Consider the following 25763-nt stretch of genomic DNA (forward strand, 5'->3'; position numbering starts at 1 on the left):
AATGATTGAAAGGGGGCGCCCCCGAGCCTCTACCGTAACGACTCCGCGGGGGGCGCCAGAGCCCTTTCCCCGGCGCAGGCGGGTGACACTGGTCGCGTAACTGCCCTCGAGCCGCCCGGTAATGACTCTGCTGGGGCACCTCCCCCTACCGTAATGATCCCCGCGGGCGCCAGCTCGCTTGTGCGCAGGCGCAAGAACGGTTTTCACCCCGCGGCCGCCTCGGGCGCTCTTATTCCTGGGGGGACGCTTGAGGTGAGAGGCCGCAGGCTGTACGCCTGGGGCCGTTGGGGTCGGCCCTGGTCCGGAGCCGGCCGGGGGGAGCTGTCAAGGGCCCGGGTCTGGGGGAGTCCGGGGAGAGGTGCTGCCCCCAGCCCCAGAATGGGGGGAGGAGCGGGACGCAACCCCTAGCCCAACGGAGGAGGGACTCCTGTGGTGTTGTTGGTGATTGACAAGTTAGTTATTGACAAGTTAAAGAGTTCTCCCGCCCTCTCCTCCACCTGTCAACCTCTCCCGCCTCCCCTTCTCCCTCCCCCTCCCATCTCAGGTCTCCCCCTTCCCTCCCCTTCTCCCTCCCCCTCCCATCTCAGGTCTCCCCCACCTTCCCCTCCCCCTCTCATCTCAGGTCACCCCCCCTTCCCCTCCCTTTCCCCTCCCCTTCTCATCTCAGGTCTCCCCCTTCCCCTCTCCTCTCCCTCCGCCTCCTGTCTCAGCCCTCTCTATCCCCCTCCTATCTCAGGCCTCCCCCTCCCCCTCCCCCTTTCCACCTGCACCCCAGTCTCCTGGGTGACCTCTCCCCACCCTCTGCATTGGAGCCCTGCCTCTCCCCCATTCGTTAAACCCCTGTGGCTCTCTGTCACCTCCAGGAGTGCTCGGCTGCTGTCTGAACTAGGCTCCTTCTTCCTAGTTTTAGTGAGTCTGCTACCCACCCTGTGTCCCCTCACCCAATGTTACTCTGTAATTGCTATTAATATAGTTTGTTTTTCTTGTATCCCCAGAGCATTTAGTGCCTGGTATATCGTAAGGGCTTAATAAATGCTGATTGACCCGCGGAAGGGGACTGATCTTGGAATAGGAACTGTGAAGATAGGGCCCTGGTTTTCTCTGTCTTTGTGTCCTCGGGGGCTTACCATAGTCCCAGGCACACAGCAGATGCTGGATAAATGTTGATTGACCTTTTGGTCAGTCCTTTGGTCAAGGCAGGTAGCCTGGTGAAACCTATTATGGCCTGCTTCTCAGAATCACGTTTTCAAGGTCATCGGAAACCAGTGGTATTTAGACACAGCTGTCAGCATGTGAAAGACACCCCAGGTTAAGGATCCCTGCCCTGGGGTCAGATAGCAATAGAATAGACCATGTGCCTGCCCGGCTTCCTGGTTTGCCTCTCTCTGTGGCCGTAGCTCCTGGGGCTGTGTGGGGCCAGTGGCAGGTGCTTAATCAGTGTTTAGTGACTGACTGAGTAGAAGGGGGGTTTCTTTGGCCGGTACCAGAACTGATTCAAGCCAACTTTTTTTTTTTTTTTGAGGGAGGGGGGTGTGGATTCCCTGCATGGAATCTCCTTCCACTGAAGCTGGTCAGTTCGTCTGTCACTTCAGTTCGACAAATCGAATGGCTGAAAGACAAAGAATGTGTGCCAGGCATTGTGCGGGGGAGGGGGCTGGAAATAGAAAGGTGAGGTAAAACAGGCCTGCCCTCTGGGAGCTCACGTCAGGGTGGGTGGGAGGGGGGAGGAGTTGGGGGGAAGAGACAGATGAAATCTCCCTTCCACAGCCCCATCCCCCTCCTGATAGCACTGATTATCTAGACCTACTTTGGACCCAGTTGTTTGCATGGTGTCTTCTCCATTAGAAGGGGAGCTCCCTGAGGGCAGAGCCTATCTTTTGCCTTTCTTTGGCTCCTCAGTGTTAAGCACAGTGCCTGGCACACAGTGCTTAATAAATGTTTCTTGAGTGACCACAAATATGTACAAAATACATACCAAGTAGATATGTGTTTTTCACGAAGGTGGGGGAGGGAAGTAGAAGGAGAGAGCATTTGGAACTGAAAATTAAAGAAAATAAAATTTAGGCAAAATAGAAGAGGGAAAAGGGGGGCACCAGCTGCTTTGGGGCTCAGGAAAGGCCTCCTGTTGAAGGTGGTGCTTCAAAGGGATGCATTCCCCAAATAGGGGACAGCCAAGGCAAAGGCCCAAAGGGGGGGAGATGGTGCTGTGGGTGAGGACTTGTAAGAATTCCAGTTTGGCCAGATGTTAACAGGCAGAAAGAGGAATACAAAGTAATGGGTGAGGATGGATGAGCCCGGACGAGGAGGGCCCAGCGCTGATGCTAGAGGCCTCCAGAGCCACAGGGGTCTGAGAGAGGAAGACTTCAGCATCCAGCCCTGCGCATTAGGGGAATCGTTAGCAGCATTCACAGGCTGACTTGAAGAGGGAGACCAAGTGAGGAGATTTTGCAATAATGCAGATGACCTCAAGGGGCTCTGGGAGGGGCAGCCAGGGGCCACAGGGGAGGTGTTTCAGAGGCAGAGATCACAAGCTGTGGGGTGAATGGGAGCCAGGAGGCAGAGCTGATGGTAAGTCTTGAGGCTGGAAGGTTGGGAAGCTCAGAGAGGGGCTGGGTTCTGGTGAGGAATGAGCCCTGTTTTAAACATGTGGAGTTTGGGGAGGAAGTTACCGGGCATTGGGTTTGAAAAGCCCAGTGGGCAGTTAATGGAGCTCATATCTGTAGGTCTGAGAGTCATCAGCACAGAGATGATCACTGGACCTGTCCAGCCAAGGAGGTCACAGAGAAAGTAAGAAGAGAGGGCCCGGAGGCAGAGCCTTGGGGGGCACCCACAGTGGAGGGGCACAGTATGGATAATGATCCAAGAAAAGAAACTTGGGAGGAGGGGTCAGCCAGGTAGGGGGAAAACCAGGAGAAAATGGTATCACTGAAACCCAGAGAGGAGAGACTGTAGAGGACAGGACAAGGAGGCCTGAGGGGCAGCAAAGAGATCGCTGGCGCCCTTGCAGAGAGCAGTTTGAATTGAGGGAGGATATTGGAAAGTGACAAGTGAGGGGAGATGTGAACACACTGAGGATAGACAGGCAACTTTTTCTAGAAGTTTGGCTGAGAAAAGGAGCAGACAAAAGATGACGGCTTGTGGGGATAATAACAGGGCCTTGTCTGAGGAGTTTTGGTTCCATTCTGTTACCATTGGTGGGGGTTTGGACGTGTTTGGGGGCAGAATGGAAGGAGCCAATAGGAAGAAAGAGATTGAAGGTGGGGGAAGGGATGGACTCTGTAAATGGGAAGAAATAGAGGGTCTGCCTTTTGAGGAGGGTCACCTCTTTATGAGAGACTGGAATGAGGGAGAGGAGAATAGGACAATGTCGAGGGACTGTGAGGGGAGAAAGAAGCCCCTGTTTTCCAAGGAACGGTGGCTGTGAGGGTCAGGTGAGGAGGGATCAAAGGAGAAAAGAAAGTTTGGAACAGCTGCAGACACGTGGTAGGTGCTTAGTAATGCTTGTTGATTGGAGAGTAAGAAAAGGAATAAATTAAGGAGGAATCGAAGGGTTGCCTTGGAGTGAGGATCCAGTGGAAACTAGTATAGAGATGTCAAACCCTCCAGTGACAGAGGGGCCCAAAACTCCCAGTGCGGCCTGAACCAGATTAATTAGGAAACAGTAAACAAAAAATATAACAAAGCACAGGTAATGTTAATCTGTGGTTTTCTAAGTCAATATGCGGGCCACAGGACCCCTTCCCAGCTGTGGGCCTCAGTTTCCTCACTTTAAAAATGAAAGAACAAATTGACCAGGGGACTGAAGAAGGACAAATGTCCTTATTTTCAAAACAGGAAGAGTGGTTTCCTCAGACTTTAGGCCACTGTGAACTTGGCTACATTCCTGGTCAAACCCCAGAACATAGTATTAAAGCAATGGTTAGTGAGTATCTGTCCAGAAAAGGAGGAGGTTTATCACAAAGAGGCCTCACAGACTCCCCTCATTTCCAGTTTTTGAAAATACAAATAGAATGGTAATTGGACAAAGTTTCTCGGAAATGCTTGAGCACAAGTTGAGGAGATGTTAGCAACAGTAGAACTGAGAGGCTTTGAAATTATTTAAGTGTCCCAAGTTCCCAGAGAGCTGAGCTTGGCTCTGTGCTATTTAACATTTTTGCCAATGACTCAGAAATAAAGAGCGTTCTTGTTCAGATGGCCCAAAGCCAGGAGGTATAGTTAATCTGATGTGAAACAGAGTGAGGGTCAAAAGAAGTCTTGGCAGGCTAGAACACTGTCCTTAATCCGATAGGACGACATGGAGTAGGAATAAATGTGAAGATTTGAACTTGGGTTAAAAAAAAAAAGGCACAGTGCTGGAGAGACACAGCTTCCCTACTAGCTAAACTGCTTCTTCAGTATAGCTCACCTGAAGAAAATCTGGTGAGGGGTAAACAAAGTGACGGCAACCAAACCCCCACTTCCCTCAGTTTTAGACTGCAGTAAAAGATGCGTGGTCTGCAGGGCTGGGCAGGGAGTGGTCCCAGTGTGCCATTTCTGGGCTGCCTCCTTTCAGGCACGGGATCATCTTTTAGGAAGAATGTGGACAAGCTGGACAGAGTTAAGAGGGCGTGCCCAGTATGGTGAACGGGCCGCAAGATCAGGCCACGGGAGGTTGGCTGAAGAAGCTGAGGACGCCTATGCTAGAGAAGAGGATGTGCTGATCAGCTGGGAATGCTGGAAGGGGTGTCCCCTGAAGGCTATCCCAAGGCCCAACCAGGAGTGAGGGTAGAAGGTGCCCGGAGTCCAATTTAGGTTCAATAAAGACGATTCCTACCTAGTGGCTGTTGAGTGGCGTCTGACTCTTCATGACCCCAATTGGGTTTTCTTGGCAAAGATAGTGGGAGCTTCCTTCTGAAGCTCATGTTACAGATGAGAAACTGAGAGACAAGCAGGGTTAAGTGACTGGCCCAGGGTCACACAGCTAGTGTCTGAGGGCAGATTTGAACTCAGGTCTTTTGGAATCTACTCCTGGTGCTCTGTGCTCTATGGCGCTCCCTAGCCGCCAGCTCTGATAAACAACTACCACAAAGTGAAAGGTCCCTCCCAACAGCTGTTCCTCCTCCCTAGAGACTGTCCGGAGAGGGCCCTTGGTGTCACATCTGGCATGTTGTAAGGGGGGGATTGGCTTTGGTGAGCTCCGAGGGCTGACATTTTGTGCTTCTTTGTCCAGATGGAATCCAGGACCTTATGAACTACCACCTTCAAGATGGCTGACATCCCATGCTCCTCCCAGTCCGGCCATTCTGACCACCGCTCATACATCTCTTGCAGCTCCTCCCAGTTCATCACGGGTCAGTACCTGAAGCCTTTCCAACTTGGTGGGAACTGCTAGGTTTGGTTTGGTCTCTTGTGGCTTAACGTTGGGAAGCCCAGAAATGCCTGCACGCCATGAGAGGGGCTGCGTGGAAGGTGCTGCCCACAGACTCCACAAACCCAGGATTTCCCACTGAGAGTCCATCCTCTCCCCAGACAGATGGAAGCCTCTGCACGTTGTAGGAAAACCATGGTCTGTGAGAAGTACTAGGGTCACATCAAAAAACATCCCAAGCCACCCCACCCCAGCCAGCCTGGTGATGAGTGTCTCCACATTTAGCCAGCCTGGGCTTCTCATAACAAATAGGCCATCTGTCACTGCACCCTTATGGAAAACCTTTCCAGCTTGAGGTATTGGGGGGGGCAATTGGGGGCTGTATCAGAGAGAGCCATGGAATAGAGAAGAGAGGGTTGGCCCCATCCAGGAAGACCTAGCTTTCAGCCAAACCTCCGAGGCAGGCCCCTTAACCTCTCAGGGCTCAAGGCCAATGGTGCTGAACTCAGAAATGGACCACTGAACCTTCCATAAGGCTTACCCCATGGTAATACTATCTCTATCACTGCATTTTTATTTTGTTAAAATTTCCCAGTTACACCTTAATCTGGCTCAGGCCCACCTCTGGGAGGATTGTCAGCTGGCGTGCCGCTGGCACCTCTGCTCTAGCCCCTCGGGAGACCCCAGGTTGCAGGGTAGGTTCGACCTGATTTGGTGGAAGGGGTTTCCTCCCTCCACTAGTGAAATCTGAGGTCCAGGTGCTGGCCTTATTTGGAGGCAGGGTGGTGCAATGGAAAGAGCCTGAGTTGGGCATTGAGAGGCCTGCCTTCATGTCCCATCCTGGGAGCTGGAGGAGGAAATGGCAAACCACTCCAGTATCTCTGCCAAGAAAACCCCCAATGGGGTCATGAAGTTGGACACGGCTGAATAACAAATTGAATAGAGGAAGAAAAGAGAACTATACGTAGATATTGCTATAGACATATTGGTAGAGATAGAGAGAGGTAGTCAGGAAGACCTGAGTTCAAGTCCAGCTTCAGATACTTCCTAGCTGTGTGACCCTGAGCAGCCGCTGCCTGCCTCAGTTTCCTCACCTGTAAAATGGGGATCATGATATCCCTTCCCTACCCCAGGTGAGAGTCAGATGAGATGATATTTGTGAAATGTGCTTAGCATAAGCCTGGCATGCAGTAGGTACTCCACAGATACTTGTGTCTGTATTACCCTTACAAAAATCTCCCTTGGAGATCCCTCCTTCTGCCTGTGCCACTGAACCAGACACTGTCTTAAAAGGCTCTTGGTTTTGTGCTGTGGGTCCTCAGACTTCATTCATCCTGTTATCGTGGTTCACGGCGGAGGAGCCGGCTCCATCTCTAAGGAACGCTCGGAAAGAGTACGCCTCGGTGTCACCAAAGCCGCTCTGCTGGGCTACAGCATCCTCAAAGAAGGCAAGAGTGCCCTGGACGCTGTCGAAGGGGCTGTGGTGGCCCTGGAGGATGACCCCGAGTTCAATGCAGGTAAGTTTGGGGGCAGAAGTGAGTGAGACCAAGAGAGGTGCACACTGAGGGCATGACCTTTCCCACTAAGGCAGCCCCCGCCACCCTCCCGTGTTCAGAATTGGCTTGATCTTTCATTCTGCCCTCCCTTGCTGCTCACGTCCAGCCAGGCCCCACAGCATCCACCCCGTCGGTTCTTTTCTTGCTGTCCCTCCCCCTGCCCCAGGGATGGCTCTCCAGTGAGGGCCCCTGCCTCCCAGTCAGACTTTCTCCCTCCTTTCTCCTCACTTTGATCTTCAGTCCATCCTTCTGAGACTCACTTCATCCCACCAGTCAGAATCTCCTTTCTCACACATGGTTGTGGTCATGTCACCCTCCGAGTTGGAAGGCCCCTCAGAACTCATCTGGATAAGAACCCCATCTCCGACGTACTTGACAAGTGGTCGTCTGGCCTTTCCTTGAAGACCCCCAATGAGGGGGAGCCCCCTGCCTGCCGAGGCAGCCCTGGATAGCACCCATTCCTCAAGCCTACATTGGCTACTCCCACTGTTACTCCAATTTTCACCCAGTCCATCTTCCTCATGATACAGCCCTTCCAGGACTTGAAAATGGCCCTCATGGCACGTCCCCCACCCCGAGTCTTCTTTTCCCCAGTTCTTTTAAGCAGTCTACATGTAGCATGACCTTGAGGCCTTCCTTCGTGGCCCTCTTGTGGATATGCCTCAGGTTTATCAGTGTCCTTTTTTAAAATGTGGCACCCAGAAATGAAAATAGCACTCCAGAATGCTCTGACCAGAGCAGAAGATGATGGGACTGTGACTCCCCTAGCTTTGGTGCTGTGAACCTCCTACTGCAGCCTCAAACTGCCTCCATTTTTTGGCGTCTAGATCACATTGCTGATTCATGGAGTTCTCAGTCTGCTAAGACACCCAGAGTTTTCAAGGCCTTTTCCAGTATGGGAGCATCATCTCTTTCCTGTCTTAATTTTATATTATTCTCTTCCCTGAACTATGTGCTCCAGCTCTCCCAAACAGAGCCTTGGCTTTCCTTTGCCAGTGCCTAGGAGGGCCCCCCCCCGCCCATGGTGGCTCCTACCGGTGCTGTAAAGCCCAAATCCAACACTCTGTCACCGGGGTTGCCCTCCCCCCAGTGGGTGGGGTCAGTCCCTCCTCACTGAGGGTATCATGCAGAGGTCCAGCTCATGAGGGAATAAGCAGTTGTCAGAGATTCTGTCGAGGGGGGTCCCATTCCAATATAGGCTGGACTCAGTGGCCCCAGGGTTCTTTCCTGTTCTGAGATGCCACGACATAGAGGTCTTTAAAGAAACAATATGCTTCTTAACACATTGATATCAGGCTGTATGTGGTCCAGCCACACATAATAATGACTCACATGTGTGTCTTAAGGTCGACAAAGTACTTCGTTTTCATCACTCTGTGGGTTAGGTACCATCCTGTGTGCACAAATACGTAGATCAGCAGCTTAGAAAAAAAAAGAGATGCCTTCATGAAACTCCCAAGAATCACAGAGGGGAATCAGTTCAAGCATAGGTTCACACGTGTGAACTGGAGTCTGAACGGAAAGGATATTTAGGAGAGGCCGGCTCCTATTTTCCCATCTCCATCTAGGAGGCCAGACTCCCTCCCCTCTCCCTTCCCTCCCTTCGCCTTCCCTCTCCCCCAGCTAACTGGCTCCCCAAAGACAATTGGGTCAGAGGTTCAGATAGGGTGGAGAGAAGAAAGAGGCAAATAACAAAATCTTCCAGGAAGGAAATATCTTTTTAAAAAAACTTTTCTCAAATCTCTGTTTTTTCCTTTCAAATTCAGTCCATGACCTTGTTCCCAGAAAGCCACTGCTAAGACTTTCAGCATCTGAAACCAGTAAAAACAAATTTCTTTCTAGGTCTCATCTTGAAAAGGAACAGATCAACTTAGCTGTTCATTAAGGTAGTTTTGTAAAAGCTCCACCCAGACTGCACCTTGTGTGAAACACTCTGAATGACACGAGTGATGGCAGATGACAGGCCAGGGGCCAGATCCTGCCCAAACGCTGTCTGTTTCTGGCCAGCCGGTGAGCTAGCTGGCAGGCCACACAAAAAGCAGTGGCGGCCTGGAGGCGGCCAGCGGGTTTGCGTCGTTCGCCATCCCCTGGTCCGTAGGGCTAAAGTAGACACCTGTGGTGACTGAGTGCCACTTTGAATCCTCTAGGCAGCCAAGCTGGCATGCTTGGGCGTAACCAGAAACCAGACTTGGGATACAGAGACAGAGTACTTGGTTCGCTCTCTAGCTGAATAAAAAGTCCTGGGGAGTAAACCCGTACTGCTGTGCGCCAGGACGAAGGGAACTCGGTCCTTTCTCCACGCTCTCTCCCTGTCCACTCCCCCAGGCACACGTTGGAGCCTGGAGGCCCTAGGCTTGTGGGTGGTGAGAGGCAGACTCTGGTTTTGGGCGGGTGGGGAAAATCCCAGTCCCGCCTAACGCCTGAATTTCTGTTTGAATGCGCCTTGTCTCCCGGCCAGAGAGGTCGAGCGCTGCCTCCTTCCCTGCTCCAGTCAGGTGTGCCGAGGCCAGCTTAAGCCTGGAGCCATTTGTTTAGTTTTGGAGTGAGCATGTGCACCTTGAAAATCAGCAAGCGCCGCAGAACTGGACTTGGTTTGTCATTGTTGAGACTTAAGACAGTATTGCTAAGGCAGACTGAACTTAAAAGTGTGTGTGAGTGTATACGCTTTGCTTTTGGAGAGCCACTTAAGAGAGTGGTTAAACAATTACCCACTGGTCGGCCGAAGGAAGAAGGGCAGGTTGGTGTGCTGCTTAAGCTCTGCCCACTGGCCACCTTCCCAAGCCTCATCCTGCATCAGGCCCACCCGCCCCAGGACGCTGAACTTGAGACTTCCTGCAGAGGGGTCCGGGGTGCGCTTCTGAGGAAGGGAGACTCCATCACGTCTGGTTCTTGGAGTGTGCCGTCAGCCAAGGAGTGTTCCAGGCAATGTGCCCAGTAGAAGTACAAGGAATCTTCCCACATCCATATGAGTGACAGATGAAGGAGACACTGGTCCTGCTGGAGAACAGGAGACAGGTCCGGGGGCCAGATCTAGTACCCATCTGATGTAAGTGAGGTACTAGAGCATCAGAGGAGTCAGAAGGCCTTGGCCCTTCAGCTCTCTGGTGGGTCTCGGCCTCTTCGGCTGCCAAATGAAGCCATTCAGACTGCATGATCCCTGAGGGGCTTTCTGGCTTTAATGTGTTATAATTTTCCACATTTTACTTGACTCTCTCCTTCCTCTGTAGTTCTGCCTCTGTTCACAGGGTTCTCAGACATCCACTGAGTAACCATGCAGATATCCCATCAAAGCAGGGCCCCCAAGCTCCCCAACACAGTCTTGGTCCTGTTCCCCACGGGTGACATAGAAGAGAAGTGCCCTGAGCCTCTGAAGCAGAGAAATAGAGCCTGGGAAGTTCTTGTGATTGATTGCCACCAAGAACAGCTGTGTGCCTCCCCGACTAGGCCCTGCCCTCTCTTTTCCCTGGAAGTTCCTGCATAAAAAACCTCTCAGGGCCAAGTCCTCCTGGTCCTAAGACGAGGAAGTGTCCATCACTGCTGGGACCACCTCCCTCCCCTGCCCTTATCTATAAAGAGACATCACTCACGTTGCTTCCGTCAGGAGCTAAAGCCCCATACCAGCCCTTGGGTCCTCAAGAAGCTTAAAGGACCTCACCAGTACCTCCTGAGTAGAGAACAGCACCTTAGTGCTGGCAAGAAAGAGGAAGCCTGGCCCAGGATGAGCTGCTGTCTTATCTCCCCAAAACAGCAGGCAACACCTTTAACCCCATAACTCCCAGGTAGATCACACTGTAACTGATATCCTGAAAGCAGCAAACTTGCCTCTTCCAAAACTCCGTCTCCTAGTCAGAATACCACCCAAATGACCTATCTCTTCAGGGAGCTGTGGAAGGGCCAGTTAAATATTTTAGTTTCGTCCTTCCAGGACCTTGGGTCTTTTATTTTTCCCTCTTCCCTGTTTATATTTCTGCAGATTCATCTCCTTTCTATTCTTTCCACCTAGTCTTCTGGTTCACAGATAGTACCTGATTCCCTCATCCCATTTTGCAGAGGAGAGCAAAGGCATTGGCCTGGCTGCTCTCAGAGGAATTCTCCCTAATCCATTGGTTAAGCTCCTGCGTCTCCTCCAAGGTTTAGCCAATGATGTAAGCCAACTTTATGGACAAATATCGTCCCCTCCCACCTTCTCATGACTTGCAGAAGGACCTGTAATCTGTCTGTCACCACCAGAGATGCTCACCGGCCCCTTCTCTTCCTAGCTCTGCCCATGAAACTACAAAGTCCATGCAGAGAGGCAGGGGCATGTGCAGTATGCTTTACTGACAGCATCAGAAACGAGGCTTTGTCAAATAGCTCCTGGGAAGAAAAGAAACCCATGAACCATCTGTCATCTTGCTTTCCTTGGCCAGGGAATGTACAGCATGTGGTACACATGGAGCTTATTTGGGTCCTGGCACCTTTGGACCCACAGTTGGGTGAAACCCACAGACCCCTTCTCAGAATAATATTTTTAAATGCACAAAATAAACTACACAAGATTACAAAGGAAATCAATTATGTTTAAATAGTTACCAGAATTTTTTAAAAAAAGTTCATAGACACCCCCCCACACACCCAGGTTAAGAACCCCTGAGGGAGAACCTTTGTTTGAGGGAGGTTCTTTGTTTAAGACACTGGCTCTGGGAATAGTTTACTTATCAGATCTGTGGAGAACAGAAGAATTCATGACCAAGCAAGAGATAGAGAACATTATGAAAAGCAAAATGGATAATTTTGATTACATTAAATTGAAAAGTTTTTGCACAAACAAAGCCAATGCAACTAAGATTAGAAGGAAGGTAGAAAATTGGGAAAGCATTTTTACAACCAGTCTCTCTGATAAAGGCCTCATTTCTAAAATATATAGAGAATTAAGACAAATTTATAAGAACACAAGCCATTCCCCAGTTGATAAATGGTCAAAGGATATGAACAGACAATTCTCAGATGAAGAAATTAAAGCCATCTATAGTCATATGAAAAAATGCTCTAAATCGTTATTGATTAGAGAAATGCAAATCAAAACAACTCTGAGGTACCACATCACACCTATCAGATTGGCCAACATGACAAAACAGGAAAATGATAAATGTTGGAGAAGATGTGGGAAAACTGGAACACTAATCCATTGTTGGTGGAGTTGTGAAATGATCCAGCCATTTTGGAGCAATTTGGAACTATGCCCAAAGGGCTACAAAAATGTGCATACCCTTTGATCCAGCAATAGCACTTCTGGGCTATATCCCAAAGAGATCAACAAATGGGAAAAGGACCCACATGTACAAAAATATTCATAGCAGCTCTTTTTGTGGTGGCAAAGAATTGGAAATTGAGAGGATGCCCATCAATTGAGGAATGGCTGAGCAAGTTGTGGTATATGAATGTAATGGAATACTATTGTGCTATAAGAAATGATGAACAGGCTGACTTCAGAAAAACCTGGAAAGACTTGTATGGTCTGATGCTGAGTGAAGTGAGCAGAACCAAGAGGACTTTGTATACAATAATAGCCACGTTATACGATGACTAATATTGTGAAACTGAACCCTTCTCAGCATTACAAGGATCTAAGACATCTCTAGAGGCCTCGGGATGGAAAATGCTGTCCACATCCAAAGAAAGAACCATGGAAGTTGAATCACTATCACTTATTTTTTACGTTTTGTTGAGTTTTGTTTCATCTTTCTGATGGTTCCTCCTATTGGTTTTAATTTTTACTTACAACTTCACTAATGTGAAAATATGTTTAATGGGAATGTAAATAAAGCCTATATCAGATTGTGTGCCGTCTTGGGGAGGGTGGGGGGAGGAAGGGGGAGAAAAATTTTCAACTCAAAAACATATGGAAGTGATTGTTGATAAATCAAAATAAATTAATAAAAAGTTTTTTAAAATAAAATTTAAAATTTTTTTTAAAAAAAGACGCTGGCTCTGCAGCTGCCTTCATCAGGGCTGATGGGAAAGGCTTGGCCATCGGGCTGAGGCATTGCTAGATGCTTCTGCCCCTGTGCGTGAACAGCTCTTGATGCTCATCGCAGTATGTGGAGATGATAATGAAGAGGAACCAGTGAATCAAGCTCCCTGCGGAGATCCATTCTCCTGGGACAGAATCCTGGTCATCTCACAGACACGTTCTGTGCCCAGGAAGCCCACGCAGGGTTTGTCGTGCTGTCCCAACGACTGGGCTGTCGTCTGCTAGTGACTGCCCGTTGTCAAGGTTCATCGTGATGCTCAGAACGGGATTTGGTGCTTGATGACAACGAAGACTTGGGCGCTGAGGAGGCGGACGCAGCCGCCCGTCCCTGGCGGGCGCCTCCTGCCAGAAGATGGGCGGATTTAGAGGAGGAATGACTGGTGAAGTAGATGGGGTCTGAAAACACTGATTGGATTTCTCTACCGTGGCTTAAAGTATGGGGATTGCTTTTAGCAAGCGATGGAGCACATCTCACAAAGAGAGGGCAGTGGAATACATTTGCCTGACATATTGTAAATCTAAACAGAAGAGTTTTAAACTGAAAGGGAAAGAGGAAAACCGAAAACCGTCCACATCTCTCTGCCAAACTCAATCCCCGAGAGACTGGCTAGAGTATTGGAAGAAGAAGAGCGCCAGCTACGTCCAGAAGCTCCCAGGAAACCAAATTCAAGGACACAAACAGCAATGAGCCAAGGCCTCAGACGTCCATCCACAGACAGACACGCAAAGTCCAGGCAACAGGCAGGGTGCATCGAGGCAAGTCTCTATCTCCTAGACCTTCCTGGTTCTTTCTCCCTGTAACAGAACTGTAACCAGCCATCACTGATCATTAATATCAGGTGCCTCCCATCTGTCCTTTAGGCACAAATCTGCCAGAGATTATTACATAGTTCTAAGCATTTTTGCTTAAAGAGAAAATACAAAGGGACAGAAATCCATCCTGCCTTTGAAAATCTCTCTGACGCAAGCCATTTCCCTCCCAAATTATAGCATTCTCTACAAAAGCTAAAATTCCACTGTAACCTAAAACCTACTTAGAGAGTTCAGGTAAAACTACTCATGAAGTGCAAGAGTCCATCCTTGGGGGGCAGCCTGGGGAATGCTTTCGCTTTGGTGTGACAGTCCCGCCTCCACCTTGGAGCAGCACGTCCTGTGCAACCAGAAATCGGCGTTCCTTGCCGAGCACCCCAGCCTTTGGGTCCTTGCCAGATTCCATTCTCTGCTGCATCTCCGTCCTTTGCTCATCTTAAAAAAAAATCAGGACACTGTCCTTTTTGAGTGGAGCAGCACGAACAGTACTGTGGGTAGAACATTATGAGTGCAACGGGCTGTTGTAGTGCCTTACATTTCTCAGGCACAAAAGCCTCAGAATCCTTTGCAACATGTGGCTTTTGGGGTGATGGAATTTAAAAAGGCTTTCCCAAGCCCTCCTCCCCCAAAAAGGAACACTGCATGAATATCTGATAAAGAATAGCGGATTCTTTCCATACCTTTCAGGAGAACACAGAATACCTTTCTCTGACCCTCAGACACCCTGTTTCCCAGTTTTATTCAGTGAGGCATTTTTTAAGCATTTCCTGTGGATGGAGACCAGTTCCTCCCCTCAGGGTGCTGTTCTAATGAGGGAGACCACATGTACTAATGAGTACTTAGAAGATCAGGAGTGAACACTAGTGCCTCGAGTGGGCATCGGACCAGGAAAGGCCTTGGGAGGCACGGTCAGAGCCAGAGCTTTGCCAAGACCTTGACCCAGCATGATGCTGCCCAGCACAAGACACCTCGGGGGCACCCATGCCCCTGGGGACAGGAGGGAAAGCCTTGGTGAGGACGGAGCTGCACTGAAGACATGGTTCAATATAGATTTCAGCTTATATGCAGCGTTGCTCCTTCGTATTTGCTGACGTAGGAATGGACTGTTGAGTTAACTGGATGTTGGTGCTTGTTTTTAAATTGACCTCCCAGTTTTGAACACTCCAGATATTCTCTAGAGCTATTTTGATAGCTATATTTCATGGAATTGGTTTCCTGTGTAATGCTATATTTTTTTTATTTTATACATTTAAAACAGTGGTTTGAGAAGGGATCCACAGACTTCCCAGACTGTCCCAGGGTCCAGCACACAAGAAAGATAAAGACCATGTGCTCTAGAGAATGCTAACTTGGATCATGACCAGAAAATGATCTTTGGCCTTCAGTAGGGTTCAGTAAACTTCCACTCACCTTGTGTACAACATGTTAACAATTTCAGTTACTCTTCCCAACAATTCAGTCTTGTTAGATAAGGAACAACATCTTTTGAGGGGTTGACCTCCTTCCTGCTTCCTCAGACCTTCTTTAGCCCTAAATCTTGGGATTTGTCAGCAACATAGAGGTTATCTGTTCTTGTCTTTTCATTTACCAGGAGGGAAACTGAGGCCAGAGACATTAAGTAACCCACCCAAGGTGACACAGGTAATTTGAGGTAGAGCCAGGATTTGAACCCAGGTCTTGTCTCCTGATCCAGAGGTCTTTCCATTTCACCACACTGCCTCCATGTCCCCATTTATTTAGATATTGCCTTGTTTTGATCCTTATGTCTTCCCAACCAAAGCATTTCAAAGAAAAGGACTCCATCATTTCTGCGCCCTTCCTAGCACTCAGAATAGCTCTGAGCACTCTCTTTGGCCCTTAGAAAATACTTATTGGTTTGACCTGTAACATTTGCCTTGGCCCTACCTACTTTACATTTGTTTTTTTTTTTTTTAACTTCTCTACTAAGACTTCCCCCAAAATGGAAACCCATGAGGCAATAGCTACTCTTCCTGATCCCATCTTAACAGAACCCTTGCTTCCACCTGAGTTTGGAAGATTATTTTGTAACGAGACAGCCTCCTCCTTGTTATTTCTTGCCCCTCCCTCCCTAACCTTCCCTCAGTCACTGTAGCAGCCACAGTGAGAACTATTCCTGGTTCACTCTTTCTGGGCAGATTAACTTGCTTTTCATGAGGGCGAAAGAACCCACAGCCTTAGGCCTTCAATGACCCCTCCCTCGCCCTTTTGTCTATACAGAGCCCTACATCTGGAGTTGGGACCTAGATTCAAATCCTGATTCTTTCCTTCTTACCTGTGCTAATATTATGCGGGTCACTTAACATTACTGACCTGAGTCTCCCTATTTTTTGATAACTTTTTTAGCCTTCTTAAATTTAAAACAGTAGCAGTATTTCTGCAACATGTGCTGTGTAAGCTACTACACAGTTTTGTCCTTTGGCCAATGTTTCCATAACACTGGATTATACTTGGCAGTCATTCCAAGCTAAGAACAAATTGAAATTCAACCTGGTTCTCAAAAAGCCAACAGATCTGAATCAAGTCGTTTTTTATGTCATTTCCACATCCCAAAATCCTTGTCTTCCTTCAGGGCTCAGCTCAGGTCTGCTCTTAAGCCTTCATGTATTGTCCTCAGTTGTCGATGCTCTCTCCTGCCTAGGCTCACCTTTCATTCACTTCTCGGGGTGCACATCAGCCTCGTGAGGGAAAGGGCCTGTAAACTGTGTGCATGGAGTGGGAGAGAGGAGTCATATCACCAGTAGGCACTTTGTAAGTGTCAAATGACAGTTGGGTCTTGGTCCTTCCCCATCCCCCATCTCTCTTTCTTGTAGGCTGTGGCTCTGTCTTGAATGAGGATGGTCAGATTGAAATGGATGCAAGCATCATGGAAGGAAGAAGTCTGTGCACGGGAGCCGTGTCTGCAATCAAAAGCATTGCAAACCCCATTAAACTTGCCCGTCTTGTTATGGAAAAGGTATGGCTAAATGATGAGTATCTTGTTTCTACTAACTTAGCAGTGACACCCCCAGACTCAAGAGCTGTAACAGCCACAAGAAGCCTGTGCTTCCTGGAAGAGTTCTATAAAATCGGTGAGATGAGTCTAGACAATGTTATCTGAGAATCCAGCATTGGTCTGTGCTGGCCCGTGGTAGTCTGGTCGCGGAGGTATTGCTTACTAGCAGGAAGGGCATTGATGTGGGAACTTAAGCGTGACTACTTTCTTTCCTCCTCATTTAGGCACCAGTTAGACCAGCCAAACTGTTAACTGACGGCTGTTCTTATGACAACCATGTATCGAGTGGTATCTGCTCCCTCTTCTGTTTTGGAAAGATGCACTTTTTCAGGCCCTGCCAGAAAAACTAAACCAGTGGAATTTGACTTTTTGAACCTTTGTACTCAGAAGATGTGGCTGCCTTCACACAGTCAGGACAACCCAGGAGGTCTAATTATGTTCCTTTCCTTTCTGCGTCAGACAGATCACTGCTTCCTGACCGATCGGGGTGCGGCATGTTTTGCTAAGAGCATGGGGATCCCAACGGTTCCTGGAGAAAGAATGATGACAGAACGAAACATCAAGCGTCTGAAAAAAGAGAAGGCTGAAAAAATGAATTTCCTAGCAGATGCTGACAAGTAGGTATTTCCTGTGACTCTGAAGTGCATCTTTGGAATGTTTAGAGATGTGCTAACACTTACAGAAGGATTGAATCGCCCACATTTGTATACATCAGACAGCATCCCATTCCATCCCTCTGTATAAGAAAGCACCGATTCCACCACTAAGGAAAAGCCAGCCTCGATTAGTGAGAGCTTCTCGGGGGGGAAGAGCGGAGAGGTTCAGATCAGGTCAACCAAGGACAAGACTGGCCAGCCACGAGCCTGTGTCCATGCCCTGGGATACTTTTCAGGAGCAGCGGAAATCGGTTTTCCAGAAGGATTTATCTGTCCTATACAGATTCCCATCTGGGCCCTTTTCTAAATGATAACACAGTGATATCACATTCCTCCTGTCTGTGTTACGACCAAGTTTAAATTAACGATGTTTTGAGGTTTTCCTGTAATGAGTTTCTAAGTCCCAGGGGGATAACAGCCCACTTGTTTGAAGCAATACTAAATAACAATAAAATTAGAACAGCACTTTGAAATGTATCAAATGGGTCTTGACTTCGATGTGATTGGCTCAAGTTATAAGTCTAACCCCAGAGTGGGAAAGGACGTTGGCAGGCCTTAAGCCTTCCCTCCTGCCTAATGTCTCTTCGTGTGTCATGGTCCTTTTCGAGAACCAGCGAGCAAGCTAGCCTATCGATGGGACTCTTGGAGTGACCTGGAGTGTGCTGTGTCATGAGGCAGCTGGGAGGGACAGAGCGAGGCCTGGCGCCCTCTCCTTTGTCCTTCGGAAGTTCTTCGTAGAGTGAATCTGCATTCTTGTACGCCCTGGTTCTCCCTTCTGAAACCGTATGGCATGCCTGGCCTTCAGTGGGACAGCGCCCAGATCCCCCTCAGCCGCATCCTGGATTCCTTGCAGCTTTCGCACCTTCCCTGCCTGCTCATACACCCTCCAGGTTGTCCTGTCCCTCTTAGGCTGTGGGGCCTAGAATCAAGCACAGTGGCCTGGATGTGCCAGCTTTCTCACACTGGCCTTGGATTAGGGTTTTTTAAAATGAGTCGTTTTCTCCATAACTTCAGAGATCATTTTGGCTCATGACTTTGTCAGCTAGTGTATTTACTATCTGTTCTTCTCAACTTGGTGCTTTCTCTGATAAGTTGCCTTTCATATTTTCATCCAAGTATCCAAAAAATGTTAAACGGGACCCAGCTCCCTTTTGGTGCCTGGATCCATCGGTTAGCGGCCTTTGGGCAGAGGTGTTCAGCTGGCTGGGAAGTCTCCTTCCTCCCCTTCAGTTCACACTTTGTCATTTTGTCAGCAAGGGAGCTGAGAAACTTGTCCAGTGCTTTTATGGAATCAGGACGTGCTGTGTCTACGACATTGCTCTCATCTTTCAGGCTGGTAATTATGTGAAAAGAACATTAGGTTGTCTTGATATTCTGTTGTTTTTCTCCTGTAGCATTTTTATTAGCTTAAATGTCTTTCCTGTATTGTATGTGATCTACTTGGTATTGTCTTGTTTTTAGTGAGTCTGTTTCCATTGTGGAAAAAAGTGGGGAAGACTAAATGCTCCCAAGCCATTGACTTAATCACTCATTCCAGAAGCTGTTGGGTATGAATCTCAGGTCAGCCAGGTTATTGTTTCCATAGTCATCCATTCCTTTATTCATTCCACAAGCATTTTTCAGCTCATACCATATTGCAGGATATATGCTCAGCGTTAGGAATACGAAGCCAAAAATTAAACAGTTTCTGTCTTCAAGGGGTTTACATCCTCTTGGGGAAAAATAATATGGATGCAGAAAAAGACATCCAAGGTAGGAACAGGATGATTTCTGGGGAGAAGGCACTAGCAACTGGGGGGGAGAGGATTGGCTTCCTGTGGGAAGAGGTGCTAAGGTTGGGCTTTGCAGAAGGCTCAAGAATCTAAGAGCCAGGAGGGAGGGCATCCCAGGTGGCAGGGCCAGCCTAGGCAAAGGTACACAGGGAGGAGATGCAGGGTCCTCTCTGAGAAACAACAGATGGTTGAAATCTGGCCTCAGACACGTAACACTCACTAGCTGTGTGACCCTGGGCAAGTCACTTAACCCCAGTTGCCTCACCGAGAGAGAGAGAGAGAGAGAGAGAGAGAGAGAGAGAGAGAGAGAGAGAGAAGAGAGAGAGAGAGAGAGAAAGAACAGATGGACCAGTTTGGCCAGAACACTGAGTAAATGGAAAGCAGTAACATGCAGTAAGACTTGCAAGGTCGGCCTGATCCAGATTTTAAAGGGTTCAAAGTTTCCCATTTCACTTGTTAAGGAGGAAAGCCATAGCATGGTCAGACCTCAGTTGTAAGAACATCAGCAGACTCAGAGCCTTTCTCCCAAATTCTGCTCTTTGCAGGTGTCCAGGCAGCCGGAGTTTGCCCCATCCTCCTTCGTAGCAAGTGGTCCCTAGCATCCTCCCGCAGTCACGTCTCTCCCTCTCTCTCCTGACCCCAGTGTTCACCCTCATGTCATCTCTCTGTGTGACACGTCCTCTGGGGCCGCCAGCTGCCAGACCCCTTTGTCCCCAGGCACTTCCTTCTCTTCTTTCTTGATCATACCTGCCATTCAGTTTTATATTCCATTTTATAAGAGCTGTTTTCTTCCCTTGAATTTTCATCTTAAAGCCTTCTTGATCAGGTCTGTGAGTCCGACATGTCCAACCTTGTCTTTCCCAACTTAGTATGTGTCGTTCTAGCCTTTCAAGGAGAGCCTGTCATTTGGCTTCAGAAAGCCAAATTCTGCCCTGCGCCATCTCTGTATGGACTTCACACATTCTTTCCTTTCCAAAGTCATTATCCTCCACTGCTGGGAAAGAGCAGAACACTTCCAAAGTACCTCGGTTCCCTAAGTAAGGCTTCAAAATCAGACATTGTGGTTCCTCCTGGCTGAATCTTTTAAATGGGTCACCCTGTGTCTCTTAAAATATGCTCCTGGGAGACCTTTTCTGTCCCATTGCATAAAAGAAGGGAGGGGGAGGAGTGGAACCAAGATGAATGGAAGCTGGGAGATGAAAAGAAGAGAATAAAGGGAAAGAGAGGTCCCCACAGTCAGGCTAGCCACAGGAGCTTGGCCTTGGGTCCCATCCATTGGCATTCAGTGCCATCTCCTGACTCACAGTTTTACCTGCTTGAGGAGCCAAGAAGAGGGTTAGGCAATCTCTTCAGTCAGTGCTGGTCATTGTGGGTGTTAAAAACCCATCATCCATGGCCTCTTCTGTCTGGCTTCTATAGAGTAAACAGCCACTCGGCTCCTTGGGGTCTTTTCCTGGCCTGGGTACAACTGGGCTTCGCTGAAGTGGGACTTTGATAAAGCTTGCATTGTAAGCTTTAACCTGGCCTTCTGTTCTGCTGTTTGTTTGTTTGTTTTTTTCAGGAACACTGGAACAGTAGGTGCTGTGGCCCTTGACAGAAATGGAAACCTTGCCTATGCAACATCAACGGGAGGGACCATTAATAAAATGGTCGGCCGTGTGGGGGACTCGCCCTGTGTAGGTAAGGTCAAAGGCTCCGTCCCCCTCCTGCACTCCTCCTACCCCTGCTTTCTTCCCTCCAAAATACTACATTCATCTGTGTCATTCTTCATTCTTGCCAAGAAATTCTCACAGCCTTGGTCTTAAAGGATCTGCTCCATGGAGAGAGACCAGAAGCTGAGAATAGAAATGTAATATAACCAAGCTTAGAAGCGGTCAGAATAATTCACCAGTCAAAATAACTGCACCTTTGTGGCTGAAGTGATATTTCAGGCTTAAGTTATTTTAAGTTCACATAAAGTGTACTGGACCCAATTCCAGGGGTGGAGTGGGGTTTGGGTTCTGCCTTTAAAAAAAAAAAAAACAACCACGAATGATGCCGACCTTTTTTGTAGCAATAAGAATGTAAGTAACAAATGCCCTTATCTACCATCTACCCTTGGGGCGCTGGTACTGGCAGTACAGGATTTGAATAAGAAGTGAGGGGTTTCCTTGATTCCCTTTGAAGGGGATGGCTCTCCCCAACCCCAGTCCTTCATTTCTGGTTCAGTTTTATTCCAGAGCCAAATCCCTTCTGATGCTGACCCTTAGTGCAGCCTGTTCTTTCATGAAAGAGCACTGAAGTGACCTTCAGGAGATGTGGCCTTTGGTTGTTTTTGAGGAGAGGGGAGCTGTTCCCATTTTTCCAAGACAGTCACAGCCCCGAGCTGACAGTCCCCAACCTAGCTTTCAGCCTCTCATTTCTAGAACAGTTCTGACCAGAAAGTGCCCGTGAGGGCACCCCCAGGGGTGTCCATCCTGTTCAGGGAGCTGAGCCGAGCTGTGAGCGCACTCAGGACACTCATCAGAAAGCTCTTTTTTTATCTGAGGAGTTCTAGATGCTTGCTCATGCTGACATGTGTGTGCGTGCACCCACAGATACACGCGTATCAATGTTTATTTACATATTCATACATTCCCTCTTCTTAGCTAACCCCAGACTTTGCCCTGCTTGAGTGTTCTGTTAAAATCTCATGTGGGATGGAGAAGAGGATGAAGAGGATGAGGACAGATGCAAATAATTTACTCATGGGTGCTCCTAAGTTGACTGTTAACCAGATGGCAACTTGAGACTTACATCAGCCACAAAACCTTAGGAAATGCACCTTTCCCAGAAGCCCAGCTGGACATACGTGCACATACATACACAGACACACACACACACATATGGACATACATACACATAGATACCTACATACCTGAGCACCAACCTCTAAACCACTGAAAGTAATGGAGGTCTTTTCGTGATCAATTGGGTTTTGAGGTTACAGTCGTTTCCCCCAAATCTCCCAGCAATAAGACCATAAAATGTCCAAACTGAAAGGGACCTTTGAGATCACCTGGTTCGATCCTCATTTTGTTGACGATGACACTGAGGTCCAGAGCAGTTGGCTCCGGAGCGGTGAGCGCAGCCACCATCCCAGTGCACCTTTGCCTTGGCCAGGCTCCTTGAAGCACAGAGCACTGTGCCTTTGGGCACCTCCTTGCCCCCCTGTAAGAACACCCATTTTCTTCTTTGGGCAGGTTCTGGAGGCTATGCCGATAATGAGATCGGGGCTGTTTCTACCACTGGGCATGGAGAGAGCATCATGAGGGTCAATCTTGCCAGACTGGTTATCTTCCACTTGGAGCAAGGTATCAAAGGGCCAAATGGGATTTATCTGCAATCTTCCTAGTCTGATTGGAAGTCAACCAAACAAATTCAGGAAGCGTGTTCACTGAGCTGAGTCAGACTGGATGGAATTCATTAGGATAAATGTAAATCTTCCACTTGGGTACCAAGAATCAGCTTCACAAGGGCAAGAACTGGAGATGTCAGTGCAACACAGGCTGCAGCAGAGGGAGTGGAGAAGTGGGGCCACCCCCCCCCAAGCCTCTGCCTTCCTCAGACCTCCTCCAGAGGACTGGGTTCAGTTTGGGCCCTGCACCCTAAGGACCATGGCAAACTGGAGAGGCTGGTGAAGAGCCTTGAGTCAGGAACATTGGAGGAAGTGGGCTGTGATGTAGAAGAAGTGGGGAGGCTAGGAGCTTGGGCTGTGCACGAGGGGAGCGGCTCCCCTGAGATTCAGGCAGGGCAGACAGCCACAGCTCAGTGGGCTCTAGAGGCCGCTGAGGCCCCTTCCACCCCTCAGACTCTAGGATTCGGTGACTCTCCCTTCCCTTTATCAGAGGTTCCACCAGTGAAGTATAAGCTCTGGGCCTGGGACTGACAAATCAATGGTCTCTGTCCATCTGGGAGCCAAGCACCAGCCTGTGTCTGTAGAGGCTCCATCTCTTTTAGCCACAGGCCGATACAGACGTTTTCCACCACACAGGCTCCTGGTGAACCTCTGCTGAGTTGTGGAAGGCCCTTGGTCTACAACGGGAGACAGAGTGTTCCACATTGTTGGAGTACCGCCATCTGTGCTGACCACTGACCATTCTTGTGAGGCTCTGGTGGAGCCTGTCTGCAGCGAGTCTTGTTTGTAGAGTCTTGTGGGTGTACTGGCTGTTCCTTACACTCCCACCTCCCACCTAGAGGGGTCTGGAAGACAAAGCTTTTTAAACTAAGTATTTAGTCCCCTTGCCCAGATAATAAAGGAAACTAGAAAAACGAGTAGTTTGAAGGAAGATTTCAGAGGGCTCTGCCGGGCTTTGTTGTATCAGGGTGGCTTGGCCATCAAGGCCCCGGATCAAGGGGAGAATTTAGTGGGCCCCCGTTGTGCCACTTCAATTAAAATCATTTTAACATTACAATTAAATCGTATTTTAAGTAACCCTGGGAGATGATTTGCTCCACAAAAGGACTTTTTATAGCCTAGAAGGTATTAATGTCATATTTCTTTGCTAACAGCTAGGAAGTGTTCCCTAACCACTCCCTCTCATTTTTAGGAAAGAATCCACAAGAGGCTGCTGATGCTGCCTTGTGTTACATGAAGTCGAGGGTCAAAGGTTTAGGCGGCGTCATTGTGATTGATAGAACGGGAGATTGGGCTGCGAGGTGGACCTCGGTCTCCATGCCCTGGGCCTCAGCAAAGCAGGACAAGCTTCACTTTGGAATCGTCCCCGGGATGGTGCATATAACTGACATCGGCAAAGGCAAAAGCCCTACCTTATGTATGTGACTGCCAGGTCCGGGGTGAAAGAGACAGTGAATAAAGTGGGCTGGTCTCCAGCCTAGGCAGCGGTAACATTCAGGAGAATTTTACCTCCCTCTGTTAGGTCTACATTTGGAGAAATCACGCGCCCTGTCACACTTGATTTGTTTCCTTGATCACAACATATTCCCAAACTTTCTATTTTGGCCACTAGGAAATAAAGGTCAGAACAAGCCTTGCCTCAGGACGCCAGAGGACCTAGCATTAGCCATTCTCTTGACTGATTATTTTGGTCTTGAATTGGAAAGAAAGCATGAGAGTTTCCATCTTAAGAAGAGACTTTGGACTTTGGAAAATCCATAGCTTTTACAAAAGCTGTGGCCCTTGAACACAGTTCAGTTTGGTGAACCTGAAAGAGGCTGTGAGAAAGACAGGGGTTCTTTTTGATACGGTGGAATAGACACACCTAGACAATAATTTATTTAGAACCATCCAATCCAAGGCTCTCCATCTTTGCAAGGACCTTGTTTTCTGCGCAGTCAATATACAGTTAAAGGAGTAAAGAGCAGGATGTAGGGATTGAACCATTTTGTTCTGGGGGGGGCAGAGAAAGGCAAAATGGAGTCACTCATGCTGTTTTTAATGTAACAATTCCTGCTCTGAGGTTCTTAGCCCCCAGGGTCACTTATTTCAACACTTCATCGAGGATTTCTGGACAAAATGATGAGGGGTGGGGTGAGAGGCACAGAGAATACAAGCAGACTCATAAGCTCCTATGTCCCCAAAGGGGATAAACATGTTAAATAGACTCTCTAGGTAAACTAAGTCAGCTTGCAGATGAAACTACTCAGAGGACTCACCATGGGCTAATTTGAAAGGGGAGATTCACGTGTCACCAAAGTGACCAAGAAACCTCAGCTCACTTAGATGCCATGAAGCAGGGAGTTGAGGCAGTGCAATAGTGATCGTCAGTATTAAGTAACATCAAGCCTCGTTGTAACCCAGTGTCCACTTAATGAGCCCGTTTCATCTTGATGCCCAGATGTCCCGGGTGGCAAAGTCCTCCCTTGGGCACTCTGGAATGGGTTTTGTTCTCAGGATGGCTGAAGGGGACTCCTTCTAGTAGATCTGCTTCTCTTGTTCCACGTCACTTGCAGAGATTCTAGGTAACATTGCTGAAATCTGCCAGTCACAAGACTCGACACGATTTTGCACAACCTCCTAAATTTGGTTTTCCAAAACTAATTTTTGTGATGAAAACCAGCTCAAGCCTTATGGTTCTGATGCCGTTAACAACAAGGCTACAAGAAGGACATCAGATCGGGAACCCATGATTCACTTCAGAGAATTTCAGTTTTTACATACTGCTCACTGTTTCTGTTTTTACCTGATATGGTAATTAATAGGACAGTGCCATCAGCAGGCTGATGAAAGAGTCTTAAAGATCCGTGAGGGCCTGACTTTTGAAATGAGAACTTACGTCTGTTGATATTATCAGACAGATACTTCAAAAGAGGAAAATAATGTCACTTTCTTTACAATTATGAAGGCAATTTTGAGAACTTGTTACTAAAACATACTGAAGGGCCTGTATATCCCATTAGAAACATCTGGAAACCAGTCATACACACACACACACACACACACACACACACACACACACACACACACACACACACACACACACACACACACACACACACACACGTGGACTGTCCGGCAGACCTCCCTTTCTCCTCACAGGGACCTTTGTGGCCCTTCCACCCCTTTCAGCTCTTTGGCCCCCCTCAGCCTGAGTGAGGAGTGCCTGGAAAGGAGGCCC

The 25763-nt window shown here is 48.4% G+C and overlaps 1 protein-coding gene across 6 annotated transcripts; it reads left to right on the forward strand.

Moving 5' to 3' along the window:
* Positions 1 to 24208, forward strand: ASRGL1 (asparaginase and isoaspartyl peptidase 1). Of its 6 annotated transcripts, XM_020967994.2 has the most exons (9): positions 2545 to 2568; positions 2724 to 2787; positions 5210 to 5330; positions 6670 to 6864; positions 16558 to 16700; positions 17199 to 17356; positions 20729 to 20847; positions 22389 to 22499; positions 23736 to 24208. In XM_020967994.2, exons 3-9 carry the CDS (start codon positions 5246 to 5248, stop codon positions 23966 to 23968), a joined length of 1044 nt encoding a protein of 347 aa, XP_020823653.1. In that variant the 5' UTR covers positions 2545 to 2568; positions 2724 to 2787; positions 5210 to 5245; the 3' UTR covers positions 23969 to 24208. The 6 variants fall into 6 exon arrangements, with proteins under 6 accessions (XP_020823656.1, XP_020823651.1, XP_020823655.1 ...); XM_020967997.2 differs by lacking the exons at positions 2545 to 2568; positions 2724 to 2787 and adding an exon at positions 1 to 118; XM_020967992.2 differs by lacking the exons at positions 2545 to 2568; positions 2724 to 2787 and adding an exon at positions 131 to 252.
* Positions 24209 to 25763: the final 1555 nt, after the last annotated feature.

This window comes from Phascolarctos cinereus, unplaced genomic scaffold (assembly GCF_003287225.1).
Source record: "Phascolarctos cinereus isolate Bilbo 61053 unplaced genomic scaffold, phaCin_HiC Scaffold_9;HRSCAF=440, whole genome shotgun sequence".
NCBI lineage: Eukaryota > Metazoa > Chordata > Mammalia > Diprotodontia > Phascolarctidae > Phascolarctos > Phascolarctos cinereus.